Source organism: Pelophylax lessonae, assembly GCF_965119305.1.
Source record: "Pelophylax lessonae genome assembly, chromosome: 13".
NCBI classification, from domain to species: domain Eukaryota; kingdom Metazoa; phylum Chordata; class Amphibia; order Anura; family Ranidae; genus Pelophylax; species Pelophylax lessonae.
Genome location: NC_138780.1, coordinates 182,952,475 through 182,970,908, shown reverse-complemented (window position 1 = coordinate 182,970,908; position 18,434 = coordinate 182,952,475). Strand labels below are relative to the sequence as shown.

Below are 18,434 nucleotides of genomic sequence, written 5' to 3'. Positions count from 1 at the left end.
AATATTGTTATTTTTGCAAAATTGACGCTCTTTTTTTGTTTATAGCGCATGATCAGAAAATCGCACAGGTGATCAAATACCACCATAAGAAAGCTCTGTTTGTGGGCAAAAAAGGAAGTCAAATTCGTTTAGGTGCAGCGTCGCACGACCGCGCAATTGTCTGTTAACTTCACACAGTAAAAAATCGCAAAAAACCCCCTGGTCAGGAAGGGGGTAAAATCTTCCGGGGCTTAAGTGGTTAAGTCCTGCAATGTCTTGTAAAATATAAAATTGACAAAAAAAAGGACTTTTTACGTAACCGTTATGCTAATGGGTAGAATTGGTTCATCACAGAACATATTCAGTGGATTCTTCGGTTTTTTTTTTTTTTTTTTTTTGTTTTAATTATTTAAAGCAGGATTTTTAACCCGTATGTGTTCTTTTTTTAGTCACTACTGCCATTGGAGGGACAGCAGACGGGGAGCCTTGTCACTTCCCTTTCCTCTTCCTGGAGAAGGAATATGACGAGTGTACATCGGATGGGCGGGAAGACGGCAGGCTGTGGTGCGCCACCACCTATGATTACAAGAGAGACCTAAAGTGGGGCTTCTGTGAAAGTGAGTGTTTAGTGGATGTCTTCACAATATAACACAATCCTGATAATGGGAAACGTTCTGCATAGATAGATATTACCTACTCCAGATCAGACCCAGTTCCCGCACCTTCCCACCTCAGATCAGACATAACCACCAGCACCTATCTTCTCCTTTCTATCATGACTGTGCTTCCCCTCTCTTTAAACACTCCTCTCACTCTGCTCTGTGATTCTTGCACTTCCACAGCCAGCTAGCTGCATTCTGATTGCCATAATGACACCCAGCAGTATGCTTAGATGATCTTGAGTAGAACCCGTGCTTAGCCAGAACCACCACTAGAGGATGCTGCATTCCCACAGGAAGAAGTGTATTCAGTGCAGGAGGGACAGCAGTGGTTGCCACTAAAGAAGTCATTGTGTGCCAATTGGTGATATTTTTGGAGTGCCCTGCATGTTGCGGGTTGTACAAGGACTGCAGTATTGATGCTTTCTGTATCTTATGCCCACAGCGGAAGAACAGGCTAGTAAGAGACGGCAGATGCAGGAAGCCGATGACCTGTACCAGTTGGGCATGAAGATCCTGAATGGAAGCACAAAGAGGTCTCAGAAAAAGGAGTATGTTGTCTATATTGTGTGTTCTCCCCCCACATCCCACCCATCTTGCACTCTAGCCTAGCTTCTCTATAAGACTATGCACCTCTTATATTTATCAAGTATCCTCTGATGTGGATTGGCTAACCCAAGTAACCCTTTAAATGAAGGTCCACCTTACATTGATGGGCAATAGGAGAAGGTCTGCCTTGCATTGATGGTCAATGGGAGAAGGTTCACCTTACATTTATGGGCAATGGGAGAAGGTCCGCCTTGCATTTATGGGCAATGGGAGAAGTCCGCCTTACATTGAAGGGCAATGGGAGAAGGTCCGCCTAACATTGACGGGCAATGGGAGAAGGCCCGCCTTGCATTGATGAGCAATGGGAGAAGGTCTGCCTTACATTGACGGGCAATGGGAGAAGGCCCGCCTTGCATTGACGGGCAATGGGAGAAGGCCCGCCTTGCATTGATGGGCAATGGGAGAAGGTCCGCCTAACATTGACGGGCAATGGGAGAAGGCCCGCCTTGCATTGATGGGCAATGGGAGAAGGCCCGCCTTGCATTGATGGGCAATGGGAGAAGGCCCGCCTTGCATTGATGGGCAATGGGAGAAGGCCCGCCTTGCATTGATGGGCAATGGGAGAAGGCCCGCCTTGCATTGATGGGCAATGGGAGAAGGCCCGCCTTGCATTGATGGGCAATGGGAGAAGGCCCGCCTTGCATTGATGGGCAATGGGAGAAGGCCCGCCTTGCATTGATGGTCAATGGGAGAAGGTCCGCCTTGCATTGAAGGGCAATGGGAGAAGGTCCACCTTGCATTGAAGGGCAATGGGAGAAGGTCCGCCTTGCATTGAAGGGCAATGGGAGAAGGTCCGCCTTGCATTGACGGGCAATGGGAGAAGGCCCGCCTTGCATTGACGGGCAATGGGAGAAGGCCCGCCTTGCATTGAAGGGCAATGGGAGAAGGCCCGCCTTGCATTGAAGGGCAATGGGAGAAGGCCTGCCTTGCATTGAAGGGCAATGGGAGAAGGTCCGCCTTGCATTGACGGGCAATGGGAGAAGGCCCGCCTTGCATTGAAGGGCAATGGGAGAAGGCCTGCCTTGCATTGAAGGGCAATGGGAGAAGGTCCGCCTTGCATTGAAGGGCAATGGGAGAAGGCCCGCCTTGCATTGAAGGGCAGTGGGAGAAGGCCCGCCTTGCATTGAAGGGCAGTGGGAGAAGGCCCACCTTGCATTGAAGGGCAATGGGAGAAGGTTTGCCTTACATTGGTGTCTGATGCCATATAGCTTCATGGGCCTTTTTTCTAGCAGGATGCAAGATCTTGTGATTCAGTGCCCTGTCCAACCCTCTGTGTTCTCTCCCTGCAGGGCCTTCCAGTACTTCATCAAAGCTTCAGACATGAATCATGTGAAAGCTATGGAGAAAGTGGCGTATGCTTTACTGTTTGGGGACCCCATAAAGCAAGATATTCCTGCAGCTAAAGATCTCCTGGTAAAACTGACCGAGCAGGGATCCCCCAGAGGACAGACGGTAAGGTGGCCTTGTGATTTGGAGCTGTAGAATGTGACACTTCTCCTTGCTGCCAACTCCTAATTGTTCCTGGTAATATTTTTTTCCTGATACACTTCCTGTTTTTCATATTCACCTTCGACTAAACAACGTGCTACTTCTCTCAGCCAGCCTGCAGTCTTCAATACTGTTCAGAGCTGTTTTGAGTATTTTTTTTCTGATGCATATATGACTTCTGTATGAGAGGACCGAGGACCGATTCTCTCTCAATAAATATTTTCCTACTGTGTGAATATGCAGCCAGTGATTGCTTTTTTCCTTTTTCTATAACAAAATGGATCTGTGGCGTCACTAGTGTTGGTGTCACCTAGTGCAGTAAAACATGGTGTCACTCCCCCACTAGCCTGCCACTGCAGATGACAGCAGGACAGTCAGTAGGGCACTGAGCAGGCTAGCACATCGGTGCAGCTTCCCCCCCCCCCCTTTCCTAGCCTACCACAGTGCTACTTGATGGTATCGCCCGGGTCTGCACCCCCATAGCGACACCACTAAAATAGATACTGATTTGGAATAGGAGGTTAAGATCACTTCTACCCAACCCTATGCTTAGGTGAAAGATAATATAATTTTTTATTTAACCCCTTGGCGCCGGCCTTACACAAATATGCGGCCTATCGTGTCTGGTGCTTAGCGCCGAGGGGGGGGGGGGGGGGGCGCATTTTTGCGTGAATTGCTATGTTTACACCTATGCTGAGAGCGCGCGTACTCCCAGCACAGTTACTGTCGCCGAACCGAAAGCTATGAGCGTTCAGGAGTTTTCGGACTACGTGACCGCTGTGACAGCCAATCATGGTGGTCACATGATCTTAAGCTGCATCCCACCTCCGGGCGTCATAAACCTCTTAAAGGACCGGGAGGAACCAGTGCTAAGAGGTTATATTTGCGCTTTCTAATATAAATGCTAGCTTGTGACGAATAACGACGCGCCCGGCCCCAGAAGGTCATAGAGATGGCTGGGGACCATCTGGTCCTCGGTCAGCTCTATGGTAAACGGGCAATTCATTCTCCAGCTAAGCCGATCGCACAGGCAAGCCGGTAGAAGCACCAGAAGGCGGCAGGGGGTGGTTGACCTCTCCTCCCGCCGCCTATAAAACAATCCAACCGCTATGATTGTTTTTACTTTGCAGAAAATCGTCGACAGAATTGAATGATATCTGAATGATGCCTGCAGCCCCAGGCATCATTCAGATATCTCCACTCAAAGTCCAGGATGTCATACGACATCCAACGGCCGGGAAGTGGTTAAAGAAGGACTCCAGCTTTTCCTCCCTTAAACACCAGATGCTTTGTATATGTGAATGAATCACAACCCTGCTGTCGGTTTGTGTAACTTACCTCCTTTCGCTGTATACAGCAGGTTTCTGTGTCTGATGCCATTCCTCCTGGCTGAATTTCTAAGTTCTCTGACTTCCTGCTTCCTTCCTTTTCAAGTCCTGATCCTATATGTCCCATGATCTTTAGCCTCTGTAGCTTCAGCTTTCCTTCTAAGATGAAAAAGGACCTGGGGGTACTGGTGGACAACAGGCTTGGCAGTGGCATGCAATGCCAAGCCGCTGCAAGCAAAGCCAACAGAATACTGGCATGTATAAAAAAGGGGATTCACTCCAGAAATAAAGAGATTATTCTCCCACTCTACAAGACTCTGGTCCGGCCACATCTGGAGTATGCTGTCCAGTTCTGGGCACCGGTCCTCAGGAAGGGTGCTGGAACTGAAAAGAGTCCAGAGAAGGGCAACAAAAATAATTAGGGGAATGGAGGACATCAGCTATGAGGAAAGACTACAAGCACTGAACTTATTCTGGAGAAGAGACGATTGAGGGGGGATATGATATCAATGTACAAATACTGTACTGGTGACCCTAGCATAAGGAACAAACGTTTCAGAGAAAGGGAATAATATAAGACACGTGGCCACTCACTAAAACTAGAGGAAAAACAGTTTAACCTTAAAATACGTAGGGGGTTCTTCACTGTCAGAGCAGTAAGGATGTAGAATTCTCTTCGGCAAACAGTCGTATCAGCAGGGAGCATCGATAGTTTTAAAAAAAACTATTAGATGGGCACCTTAAAGACCACAACATACAGGGGTATACAATGTATGGTTAACAGCAAACACATCATAGGTTGAACTGGATGGACTGTCTTTTTTTTTTTTTTTCAACCTCACAAACTATGTAACTATGTAAGGGTGGGCTACGGGAGTCACTTGTACCAGTTCCTGAGAGTTGATGTGGGTGAGTCCTAGGGCTACTGTGGGTGTTTATGGGCCTTCATGTGGGTGGTGAAAGGTGTAAATGTGTCATACCTCCTCCTATGTCATTCCTGTCTTGCAGCATGCCAAAGAATAATGGCTTACTGCAAGAACAGAGGAAGAGCTATAGGAGGTTACAATTAAGGCGTTTCATAGTGGTGGGACTCTCCTGGTTCACACTGGTCAGCATATTTGAATGGGCAGGATATAATTATAAATGTGATCCATTCAGTCCTCTCCAGCAGCAACACAGCTAGCTTAAGAGCAGGCTGTGTATAGGCGTATATAAAGGGGTTTCCTTCCTGAATAATGCTGTGATCTGTGACGCAGGACTTGGCAGGTTTGGACTCCTTCTGTAGCTGTGACTGGGCGGGATTGAATGCTGTTTAGGATGTTTTCAATCTCACCCACCCAGAGCTGTGAAGTAAGTTGCATCATTTGCATAGTCATAAAGACTAAAAGGGGAGTGTTAAAGATCCGGCACTGCAGGAAGGGACAGAGTCTATCAGCAGGATATATAGAGTGTCACATGGTACAAAGTCAACACTAAACCCAGAATATCAAGGGATCTGCAGACAACAGAGCAACATGGTACAGAGGTATGATTTACGATGGGATTGATCATTCCACTCAGTTCTAATGAAAAAGTTGGAATTCAACTTTAATGCACAAAAAAAAAAAGAAAAAGAAAAACACTGTTCCAGCTGTAGGAAAAAAATTAAGTCAGCAGTTACAAATACTGTAGCTGCTGACTTTTAATACATAGACACTTACCTGTTCAGGGAGCCTGTGATATCCGCACCCCAGCTGATTTTCGGATCAGCTACCAGGTTGCTGCTGCCGCCATTCGCTCTGAGGGAAACCGGCAATCAAGCCTTTCTGCTTCTCAACCGGATCCCTACTGCGCATGCGTGCTGTGCAGTCTCATTGGCTTTGCAGTGGGGGAAGGAGAAAAAGCACGTAACTTCCGAAGGACGGCGCCGCGGCGATGTTTCCCGGAAGTGGGGAAGGGTACCTGTCAAAAACGGGTACCCATTCCCCTCTCCTCCCTGAAAGGTGCCAAATGTGGCACCGGAGGGGGGGAGGAAGCAGATGAGCGGGAGTTCCACTTTTGGGTGGAACTCCGCTTTAAAGTATATTCCCTGTCTCCAGCAGTTTGTATAGCACATCTTTACTCACTGACCATCTCCTCTACCATAGCCATAGTCTTTAGCTATCTCCTGCTGCTCACCTGCTTTCCCTGACAGCTTTCCATAGCATTTCTGTATGTTTCTGCTTCTTTAAGGGGTTTTTATTTAAAGCTTACACATTGCACTATAGTATTTGCATCTCGCCGATTTGTTTCTAAACCATTTGTTATAAGCCTTTCGCCATCTTCTCACTTTCTAGGCTCTGGGATTTCTGTACGCCTCCGGATTAGGGGTAAACAGCAGTCAGGCGAAGGTAATTCCCTTGTCAGTCATTCCTGTTACATTGTTGGGTCTGTGTATGTACATTGTTGGGTCTGTGTATGTACATTGTTGGGTCTGTGTATGTACATTGTTGGGTCTGTGTATGTACATTGTTGGGTCTGTGTATGTACATGCAATGTCACTTAGGAATTTTGTCCCCTCCAGGCTCTGGTCTATTACACGTTTGGAGCTTTGGGAGGAAATCTGATCGCACACATGGTTCTGGTAAGTCTTCTGTTTTCAGTTCCTGACCTGCAGTAATACAATCACTGTGGTGATAGTTCACACCTGATAGTGGGGACAGCTGATGGCCCTCATTTCTGTGGCAGAAATTATCAGGAGTATGTCCACCCATAGGTTTTTATCTCTCAGCTATGTTAGAACAGCAGTGCAGGAAAGGAAGGGATGTCTTAAGGTTGTAGTAGATCTAAGGCGGCCACTTCGAAAATACAATAAAGCAAGTTTATTGGAAGGGCCAGATATGAGGTCTGCATTTCCCACACTCCTCCCTGACAAATAATGAATAAAAACTGAAGCACATGTGCTGTTTAGTGTGCGTGCGTTCGTGTTTACTGGTTCTGATTATGAATTCTTTCTGCTGCAGGGCTATCGGTACTGGGCTGGGATCGGAGTACTACAGAGTTGCGAATCTGCTCTCACACATTACCGCCTTGTGGCAAATCATGGTAAGGAACTGTAGACTGAAATAATATGCAGGAAATGTGTCATATCATTTCTTTCGTCGGAGATATACATACATATATACATACACATGGACAAACACTACTGTGCAAAAGTTTCAGGCAAGTGTGAAAAAATTATGTTAAATTAAGAATGCTTTCAGAAATGGAAGTGATAATAGTTCTCCAAGACTTTCGAAACAACCTACCTGCCGAGTTCTTTCAAAAACTGTTTGCAAGTCTACCTAGAAGAATTGATGCTGGTTTGAAGGGAAAGGGTGGGCACACCATATATTGATTTGATTTGGATTTTTTGGATTTCTCTTCTCTTCATTTACTTTTCATTTTGTTAATTGATGAAAATAAACTAATGCTTCTATTTCTGAAAGCATTTTTCATTTACATAATTTAACACCTGCCTAAGACTTTTTCACAGTACTGTGTATTACACTGTATATATTACAATTGCAAAGATTGCATTTACAATAATAAACCCAGTGAACAGACCCAGTGAATCACACCTGGACACATGTAACAGGCATAACTAACAGATCAGGCTCCCCTGATAAGCAGACTGGAGCAACAATGCTTTTAACCTAGCACCTATCTAGGAGGGTGCTACATCTATTTATATAATTTTATGATATTATTATATCATTATATTATTATATTATATTATTATTATCATAATAATAAAAATCATAAAATTATATAAATAGATGTAGCACCCTCCTAGATAGGTGCTAGGTTAAAAGCATTGTTGCTCCAGTCTGCTTATCAGGGGAGCCTGATCTGTTAGTTATGCCTGTTACATGTGTCCAGGTGTGATTCACTGGGTCTGAGGGAGTGTCCCCACTGTATCCAATAGGGGAGCCTGTTGGACAGTGGAGGGAACCTGGCCAGTGGCAAACAGGCTTTTTGTGGCAGTCCCAGTTACATAGTTAGTGAGGTTGAAAAAAGACATCAGTCCATCCAGTTCAACCTATGATGTGTGTGTGTGTGTTTGCTTTTAACCGTACATTGTATACCCCTGTATGTTGTGGTCTCTAAGGTGCCCATCTAATAGTTTTTTGAAACTATCAATGCTCCCAGCTGATACGACTGCTTGCGGAAGAGAATTCCACATCCTTACCTCTCTTACAGTGAAGAACCCCTTACGCACTTTAAGGTTAAACCGCCTTTCCTCTAGTCTTAGTGAGTGGCCACGTGTCTTATTGTATTTCCTTTCTCTGAATAGTTTGTTCTTTATGCTAGGGTCGCCAGTACAGTATTTGTACATTGATATCATATCCCCCCTCAATCGTCTCTTCTCCAGAGAGAATAAGTTCAGTGCTTGTAGTCTTTCCTCATAGCTGATGTCCTCCATTCCCCTAATTATTTTTGTTGCCCTTCTCTGGACTCTCTCCAGTTCCAGCACATCCTTCCTGAGGACCGGTGCCCAGAACTGGACAGCATACTCCAGATGTGGCCGGACCAAAATCTTGTAGAGCGGGAGAATAATCTCTTTATTTCTGGAGTGAATCCCCTTTTTTATGCATCCCAGTATTCTGTTGGCTTTACTTGCAGCGGCTTGGCATTGCATGCCACTGCCAAGCCTGTTGTCCACCAGTACCCCCAAGTCCTTTTCCATCCTAGACTCACCCAGAGGTTCCCCCCTAGTGAGTAGCTTGCTTTCTGGTTTCTGGCCCCCAAGTGCATTACTTTACATTTTTCAACATTAAACCTCATCTGCCATGTAGTTGCCCACCCCATTATTTTGTTCAGGTCCGCTTGTAAGGTTTCCACATCCTGCATAGAAGATATTGGCAAGCCTAATTTAGTATCATCCGCAAATACTGAGATTGTACTAGATATCCCCTCCTCTAGATCATTTATGAATAAATTTAAACAGGATTGGTCCCAGGACAGAACCCTGGGGGACCCCACTTTCCACACCCGCCCAATCCGAGTACTCCCCATTAATCACCACCCTCTGTACTCTCCCCTGGAGCCAGTTCTCTATCCAGGTACTCACCTTATGGTCCATACCTACCTTCCTTAGTTTGTACAGTAAGCGTTTGTGGGGAACGGTGTCAAAGGCCTTTGCAAAGTCCAGATACACCACATCCACAGGCCTTCCTTTATCTAGGTGGCAGCTCACTTCATCGTAGAAGGCACCACTGCAGTGCATCCTGGGATTGACCATAAAAGCCAAGAGCACATGTGACAGGACTTCTTTGGCGGGAAGCAGAGTCCCAGGAGGAGGGTGACGGTTGTCTCTCCTCCTGCTGTCTGAGGAAGGTTGTCACTGGCATCCGGCCTAATGGACCAGGTGTGGAGCTGAGCCTAAAGGATCCTGGAAAGCTGACGGTGGAGTTGCGGGCAAAGTCCTCTGGGAAAAAAAACAGTGTCCATGAGTACCAGGGGGCTTGCCAAGGGGTCCGCCTAGGAAAGGGGACCACTCCAGGGAAGTCAGAGGATAGACGGTCAGCTCACACGGTTAGCAAGAGTAAAAGGGGGTGCCAAACGTGACCCTGAAGAGTAAGTTCAAAGAAGATACCAAGCGGGGCCCTGAAGAGTGATTCACTGTATAATTCGCTTATTTTATACTTCACTACTGTGGCAAGGCGAAGCAGTGGCCTTGCCGCATTCAACATAGCTAGAAGTCCTCAAGTTGTGCATAGTTCATTTATATGGAGTATCCCACTCATCCTATCTCCCATCTCAAGTTCTACAATAAACAACAAAAAAACAAATTCCCTAGACTGTTTTCTGACTGAGCAAAGAACCTAAAGTACAAAGGATTTGCATGTTGTTGCTATGGGTAACACAGCTCCCAAGGGAGTAGAGCTATCTATATCTATCTATTCTATATATATATATATATATATATATATATATATATATAATATTTATTGTATATATTGCAGTATTTGCAGGGACCTGAAGGGGATTCCAGCACTGGGGTTCTGGGTTCCTTTCCCATCTCTTTTCACTCTGGGAGTTTTGCTTCATGTTTTTGTGGCTTTCCTTTGATGGCTCTGGGGTTCTGTCACAATCCAAATACACACTGCTAACTTTGACTTCCACCCATACTAGCCAATGTGTGTGATGAGAGGCAGAGGACGTACATCAGAAAGAGATGGTTTGCACTGACCCAGATAGCTGGCAGGCAGGTTGCTGATTGAATTATTCCAGTATGTAAAATTGGAGCAGGATCACCGCAGGATGACGGGCCCCTGACAGAGTGCTTGTGAGCCGGGTTTTGCTGTGAACCTGCTGTGATTGTGTCACACTTTTATTTGCTGGAAGAGAAGTTAAGCTTAAGTAATTCACTACAAACCTCTAGAAATGTTGTATCTGTCTCCATCAGTCTCCTGCTGTTCATCTCTCTGGGGCAGTACACTCTCTGTCTTTCTGATGTCAGCTCCTACTGTTTGGGGAGAACTGCTCCTAAGCCTTGTACACACTGCTAGTTTTTTTTTTCACTCAACCCAGCAGGGCTGAACGAAATAAGCTCAGGAGGAACCTGCTGTTCTTTTGTGTTCGGGAGTCGGACGGCAGACCTTTTTAAGTCGTCCCTCTTTGACAAAAGAGGAAGCGGCTGCAGTACACACGGCCCAAATGCCACCCGACTTTCAGCCCATGTCTACCAGGCATTAGGAATCGCATGGGACTTCTTGGAAGTGCAAGAACATTGCCTCTCCCTTTTGACTGTATTTGGGGCATTAGTGCTGAACTTTAGCCTTTTCATCACAAAGCAAATCCTTTCCTGTATCAAAACTGATTTAATCTCAATCCTCTGCAAACTTCCATCTGCACAATATAACCCATTGAAGCTGCAGCAGCTTTCTTAAGCTCACCTTTATTTCCTGTCTGAAGGATGCCAATCATCATCAATCACTAATCCACCTAATTCATCCTTTTATGCAAAAGGAGAGAATTTGTCTATGACTTGCCACATAACATGTCTAGTGGCCTCCATCCCTGTATGTATACATAAAAACAAGAGCAAGAATATGGGACTTTAGATGAGGTTAACTAGACATGAAAGTTTATTTCAATAATACATAAACATATAAAGATATTGTTGCATAAGCACATACAGAGATGTAGCATACAGTAGATAGCATAGTACAAATTGATACAAATAAAATACAATGTTTCTAGGATCACACAAGGATCTCTCAAAAGTAAATGAGTACAATAGGACCTCATGATCTCTGTGTGCTCACAATCTAAGATATGTCATAATACATTAAAACGTATGAGTAATTGTAGGCTCGACGCGTTTCATGGACCTCCGTCCATTCATCAGGAGCTTGAATATGCATTTTTGTGTCTAAAAATAAATAAAAATATGGATTGTAAAAATATGCTGGTATAATATAATGAATTAAACTGGGGAGTATAGTGGAAAAACACTACCTTAAGCAGTGTCGTAGATCCATGAGCAGGCCAGTGTAATAGAGGGAGACCAAAGCCGATCCAGGGAACGCCTGACCTGGGGCTGAGGCATGAATCCCCTCCAGCAAAACGGGACAACATGGAGGAAAGGGCCATAAACAGAGGAAAATACAACTTGAGAAATTTCAGGAATAACACTCCAAAGAGAAGAACTAATTGTAGGCACGCTGGGACCACAGTGGAATCTAAAATGTATATAAATAAAAAGGGAAGGAAATGAATGAGTGGAGACACTCCATACTCCTTATAATTAATTAAAAATATATTTACACAAGTGGGTCCCGAAAAAGTGCCAAGGCAATGAGGTCAACGAAAAAAAGCCAAGTAGTGGTAGCCAAAGGTGGTACGGGATGGTGCGTGTGAGAATGGGTAGGAACTGAAAAAGCGAAAAAGAAAAGTGAAAAGGAGGAAGACCTCTTCCAATGAGAAGGAGGAAAAGTGATCAAGGAAAGAGTGATGAGATAAGACTAAGATAAAATGAGAAAAATGCATATTCAAGCTCCTGATGAATGGACGGAGGTCCATGAAACTCGTCGAGCCTACAATTACTCATACGTTTTAATGTATTATGACATATCTTAGATTGTGAGCACACAGAGATCATGAGGTCCTATTGTACTCATTTACTTTTGAGAGATCCTTGTGTGATCCTAGAAACATTGTATTTTATTTGTATCAATTTGTACTATGCTATCTACTGTATGCTACATCTCTGTATGTGCTTATGCAACAATATCTTTATATGTTTATGTATTATTGAAATAAACTTTCATGTCTAGTTAACCTCATCTAAAGTCCCATATTCTTTCTCTTGTTTTTATGTAATTCATCCTTTTCTTTGCTCTTCGTCAAGTGTGGGTGTGAGCTTTAGGCCCCTTTCACACATACGGTCCGTTTTTTCATCCATCTGTTGACGGATGAAAAACGGACATCAATGCATCTCTATGTAATAACGGATGACAACGGATGATCATCCGTTAACATCCGTTTTCATCCGCTTCCGTCAATGTCCGTTTTTGGAACGGATGAATGCCCTATTTTTCATCCGTCAAAAAAAACGGATCGGACGGAAAACGGACAAACGGTCCATTTTTCATCCATTTTTAAACAAGCAAAAAATTGGGGGAGCAAACCCTGAACATGTATATCTAAAGCTGGTGCAGCTATGGACCAAGCGACATGTATATTAAAAAAGAATAGCACACACATGCAAAAGAAATGACTATCAAATATGGAGACAATCCATAAATAAAAATGGGGGTTTAGTCCCACCATATGGCCATATCGTGCTCAAGCCCACTACTGCGTCAAAGTACCCCATTATCAGTGGGTCCTACACTATCCATAAAAAAGGGGTGAATCCAGCCTCTCTTACCCTTGAAGACCACACTCCTTGCTGGGAAGGTGTGCTAATGCACTACAAGGGACTCCTCCTGTATCTACTTGATAGTGGACACTGATAGTGTACAGGTGTGTGTGGGGGGTGGGATGCTCAACCGAATACATAATAAACAAGCAAAAAATTGGGGGAGCAAATCCATTTTTGCATTGGTAGTGGATGTAAAAAAATTGATGAAAAACGGATGAAAAACTGATACATTTTGACGTGACTGAACTGATGAACTGAACGGACCGTATGTGTGAAAGGGGCCATAGGGATGGCATCATTCACTGTAGTGCTGTTTCTGAGCATTCTAAGAACACATCACCTGTGTTCAGTTATTACCAAGCAGGGTGTGCCAATAGAGATCCAATAATGTTGTCACTACCTCGTGTTCCGACAAGCATCGCAGTCTCAACAGATGTATTTCTTAAAGCGTAGTTCCACCCAAAAGTGGAACTTCCGCTTTAGGTAGTTCTAACCCCCTGACGTGCCACATTTGGCATGTCATTGTTTTGGGGGGGGGAGCGGGTACCTAGTTTTGACAGGTACCCGCTCTCACTTCCGCTCGGAGTGCCGCGGCACCCTGAGCGGAAGTTCTCTCCCCCTCCCTCCCTGCAATCTTCTGGGACACGTCAGAGGTCCCAGAAGATTGCCGGCCAATCACGACACGTAGCGCAACTCGCGCATGCGCAGTGCGTACCCGGCTGTGAAGCCGCAAACTGTCACAGCCCGGTGCCCACAGCAGTGATGCCGGCACCGCAGAGCAGAGAGGGAGAAGAGCGAGGCTTCGGGCGGCCGCATCGCTGGACCGTTGGACAGGTGAGTGTGTGAGGCTGGAACTCCGCTTTAAATATGAATATATTTTTGTGACAATTTTTTTTAACTGCATGTTAATCGGGGAAGTGGGGGAGAGAAGGTGGAAGAAGGAAGGTGTTCTATGTGTAAATTACATTTCAGCTTTAATCACTTCAGGTCCACCCTAAAGCCGTTTCACCTGTGCATCGGATCACATATATACACACACAGCGGGAGCCCAGTGGCGGGTTCCGCGGACTCGATGTCTGCAAGCACCAGCCAATAATTGAGCAGCGAAGCAGAAAGGCGGTTTGCCTATAAAAAAACAAGGCAGATTGTCGTTCTGTCAGTACAGAAGGCATGGATCCTGTGTTCCTGCAAAGCAGGGACATGGATCCATGCCTTTCCCTAGTAAAGGCACCTAGGCACACAGGTAACCCTTTGGTCGCCTCTGATGTTAACCCCTTCCCAGCCAGTGTCATTAGTACAGTAACAGTGCATATTTTTTAGCACTGGTCCCCAAAAAGTGTCAGTTAGGTGTCCGATTTTGTCCGCCACAATATCACATTCCCGCTTTAGATCGCTGATCGCCGCCATTAATATTAATTTTTTATTTTTTTTTAATTAATAAAAATATCCCATAGTTTGTAGATGCTATATCTTTTTGTACGCACATTGGAATATTATTTTACCAAAAACATGTAACAGAACATATATTGACCTAAATTTATTAAGAAATTTAAATTTTTTTTTTTTTTTTTTTTTTTTTTTATTGGATATGTTTTATAGCAGAAAGGGGAATATATATATATATATATATATATATATATATATATGTGTGTGTGTGTGTATATGTATGTGTATATATATTTATATATGTGTTTATATAATAAATATAATTTTTTTCTTTTTTTGTTTATAGCGCAAAAAATAAAAAAAAATGCATGGGGTGATCAAATACCACCAAAATAAATCTCTTTGTGAGGGGGGGAAAAAGGACATACTGTTTATTTGGGTACAGCTTCGCACAACCGCGCTATTTTCAGTTACAGTAGCAAAGTGCTGTATCACAAAAAATGGAAAATGGCCTGGTCTTGAAGGGGGGGGTTAAATCTTCCGGAAGTCAAGTGGTTAAAGTGATTATAAATCTATTTCCGTACATAAGATGCAATGTTCTAGCAAGACATTTCCCGCATTGTTTGTCCAGCTAAGAAAGGGGACCTCGGCCTTCCTGAAGCCACTTTTTTACCAGTAGAACATTTAACGATTTATCTCCATTATCTTCCAGTTGCCAGTGACATTTCATTGACGGGAGGCACTGTGGTACAAAGGATCCGATTGCCAGATGAGGTGGAGAACCCAGGCATGGCTAGCGGGATGCTAGAGGAAGACTTGATCCAGTATTACCAGTTTCTGGCGGAGAAGGGAGATGTCCAGGCACAGGTCAGCCTTTTACAGAACTTTGTACTGTAATTTATCACAGTTAAAGTATAACTTATGGCAAAACTTTTTTTTATTGTTTTTTTTATTTTGGATGGAGTGGAGAGCTGTCTGTGGCCGCCGTTAAGGAGATTCACCCTCTCTATTTCTCCTGTTTACCATTCTCATTGAAAGTGAAAGATAATTTTTGTTGTCCACAGAAAAGTAATAGAGGGGGAAATCTTCCAATGGGGACACTAGTTCTGATGAGCTGGGGGTCCCCAAAGCATTCCCCTAATTTTGAAGAAATTTCCTCTCACTTCCTGTTTGGCTATTGGATAGTGAGGGAAGGGAAATCTTCGCAATGGGACACAGATGGCAAAAGAAAATCTTGACTGGGGTTATAACCCTCCCTTACTCCATCCAAAATGGAAAACAAAATGTTTCCTATAGTTCTACTTTAATACTGTAACATATGACATAATGTGTGACAGACGGACTGGGTTTTTAGCTGACAAACCAAAAACACCATCTAGTGCTGGCTCCCAGGACTTTCCGAAACAAGACTAAAGGCAGGCATTGGTTTCAGCGGTGCAGCCCTCCTTGGACTGGGCGGTCCTCCAAACATTGCAAAAACATACAAAAGAGGGCGCAAACGCCTAGTGCATTACCACCAAAGCTATTTATTAAAAGCACATATCAGTGTTATCACAAAGTAGGAAAAAAATCAAGCTTCGTATAAAACGCTCCAGCTGGTGAGGTGGGTGACACTAAGGCCACGCGGTGGCAAAAAGCTTACATGTTTCGGGGGGACACTCCCTTCTGTAGAGCGTTTTGTATGATGAGCTTGATTTTATTCCTACTCTGTGAGTATAACACTGTTATGTGCTTTTTGGCTCTGGTGGTATTGCACTAGGCGTTTGCGCCTTCTTGTGTATGTTTTTGCAGGCTTTTCAGCTGGACTGTTATGGTTAGAGCAATATGGATACATCATATTTCTGAATACATGCACACTGGTTTATGGGGGGGGGGGGGGCGGGGGGAGAAAACAATCAAGATTTTTAGCTTCATTCTCTTTCCTGGACCTGAAACAGCCCTGAAATCTGGTCTAGGCTTTCCTAGTACTGTTGTGTTTTTTATATATATATATATATATATATATATTCCCCCTAATCTTTCTATGTATTGTCCACAAGTTGTGTTCTATTAATGGTCTTTTATGCTTTAGGTGGGTCTGGGGCAGCTTCACCTACACGGGGGACGTGGAGTAGAGCAGAACCATCAGGTATGTCCAAGATTATTTAGTGTCTAGCATTGTAGATCTTTAATCAGCGCCGGGGTGTGTACTGTATGGTCGGTGCTGGGTGTGTGTGCTGTATGGTGGGTGTGTGCTGTATGGTCGGTGCTGGGTGTGTGTGCTGTATGGTGGGTGTGTGCTGTATGGTCGGTGCTGGGTGTGTGTGCTGTATGGTGGGTGTGTGCTGTATGGTCGGTGCTGGGTGTGTGTGCTGTATGGTCGGTGCCAGGTGTGCTCTGTATGGTTGGACCTGTCTGATCTGTGCCGGGTGTGTGCTGTATAATTGGTGCCGGGTGTGCACTGTATGGTCGGACCTGTATGGTTGGACCTGTCTGATCTGTGCCGGGTGTGTGCTGTAGAATTGGTGCCGGGTGTGCACTGTATGGTCGGACCTGTATGGTTGGTGCCGGGTGTGCGCTGTATTGTTGGACCTGTATGATCAGTGCGGGGTGTGCGCTGTATGGTTGGACCTGTATGGTCGGTGCCGGGTGTGCGCTTTATGGCCTGACCTGTATGATCGGTGCCGGGTGTGCTCTGTATGGTTGGATCTGTATGATCAGTGTCGGTTGTGTGCTGTATGGCGAGACCTGTATGATCGGTGCCGGGTGTGCACTATATGTATGTTGTATATTGATCAGTGTTGGGTGTGTACATTGTGCCAATTAACACTGAACACGAATTCTCTACAGAGGGCCTTTGAATACTTCAATCAAGCAGCCAACGCCGGGAATTCTCATGCTATGGCATTCCTGGGGAAGGTAAGAGCCAAAGAGGCTTGGGGACTAAATAGTTCAGGCAGAGCTGGCCAATCAGCAGCTGGATAGTTGCCCCCTTTCCTCTTTCCCCCATCCCCATTCAGCAGACATGATTTGTGATCAAAGTCTAGAAAATATTGGCCTGGGTCCGCACATGTGTTGGAGACTGAACAGAAGTGGGAAATCCCCAGGGAGATGTTTTGAATTCTGTGTTGCCGGTGTACAGGAACCATGCAGACTCCATAGAGAATCTTGGCCATGTTACATTGGAGGTGTCTGTGTGGTCAGCTGTGTCTTCTCATGTCTTTCAGATGTACTCAGAGGGCAGTGACACGGTGATGCAGAGCAATGAAACCGCACTTCAGTACTTTAAGAAAGCAGCTGACATGGTAAGACTGGTTCCCGGAGGAAGAGAGGGGCACATGGTGGATGGATGGGATGGTGGGGGGGCGGGGGGGGATAATGTTATAATTGGTGGGGCTGGACAAGAAGTCAGAAGAATCAAAGTGATGATTATTAGTGATGAAAATTAGCTAAAAGGTAACATTTTAGTCTGAGATTCATTTTCTATACAATATTGTCAATGCTGTAGCTGGTAATGTGTTTTATTTACAATTCTAGACTCTCCATAGTAATTATTTTTCGATAGAGACCATGTGATCTAGACTGATATTTCAGAAGCTGCACTTTTTTATTTATAGCAAAAAAATGTATTTATTAATTGATGTTTTTTATGATCGGTCCACTACTTTAAAGGCAGATTTAAAAAAAAAAACGTCATATTTACCTGCTCTGTGTAGTGATTTTGCACAGAGCAGGCCCGATCCCCCTCTTCTTGGGTCTCCCGCTAGTGCTCCTGGCTCCCATAGCAAACGGCTCCCAAGCCATTGCTCTGTGTGTCCATTCACACACGCAGCGCTCAGCCCCACCCCTGCTCTCTCCTCATTGGCTCACTTGCTGTGATTGACAGTAGTGGGAGCCAATGTCTCCCACTGCTGTCCTCAGCCAATGAGGAGGAAGAGACCCAGGGGAGCTGCTACTTTTGTGCACATTGCTGAATCATGATGGGGTTCAGGTATTAGGAGGGGCTGGTGCCTACAGAAAGCTTTTTACTTTGTGCATAGAATGATAAAAAGCCTTGAGCCTTTACAAGCACAATAAGGGCTCTTTCACACGGAGCAGACCGCATTGCGATCCGCTCCGGCACTTTTTTTTTTT

At 44.8% G+C, this 18,434-nt stretch overlaps 1 protein-coding gene across 1 annotated transcript in view; it reads left to right on the top strand.

Moving 5' to 3' along the window:
- Window positions 1-18,434, top strand: part of SEL1L (SEL1L adaptor subunit of SYVN1 ubiquitin ligase) — a 74,229-nt gene that overhangs the window by 32,482 nt on the left and 23,313 nt on the right. The window contains exons 4-13 of the mRNA XM_082275297.1: window positions 429-596; window positions 1,084-1,189; window positions 2,537-2,699; window positions 6,379-6,432; window positions 6,606-6,665; window positions 7,045-7,126; window positions 15,034-15,188; window positions 16,393-16,449; window positions 17,151-17,219; window positions 17,528-17,605. Coding sequence (XP_082131423.1) covers window positions 429-596; window positions 1,084-1,189; window positions 2,537-2,699; window positions 6,379-6,432; window positions 6,606-6,665; window positions 7,045-7,126; window positions 15,034-15,188; window positions 16,393-16,449; window positions 17,151-17,219; window positions 17,528-17,605 — 992 coding nt within the window. The remainder of the gene's footprint in view (window positions 1-428; window positions 597-1,083; window positions 1,190-2,536; window positions 2,700-6,378; window positions 6,433-6,605; window positions 6,666-7,044; window positions 7,127-15,033; window positions 15,189-16,392; window positions 16,450-17,150; window positions 17,220-17,527; window positions 17,606-18,434) is intronic.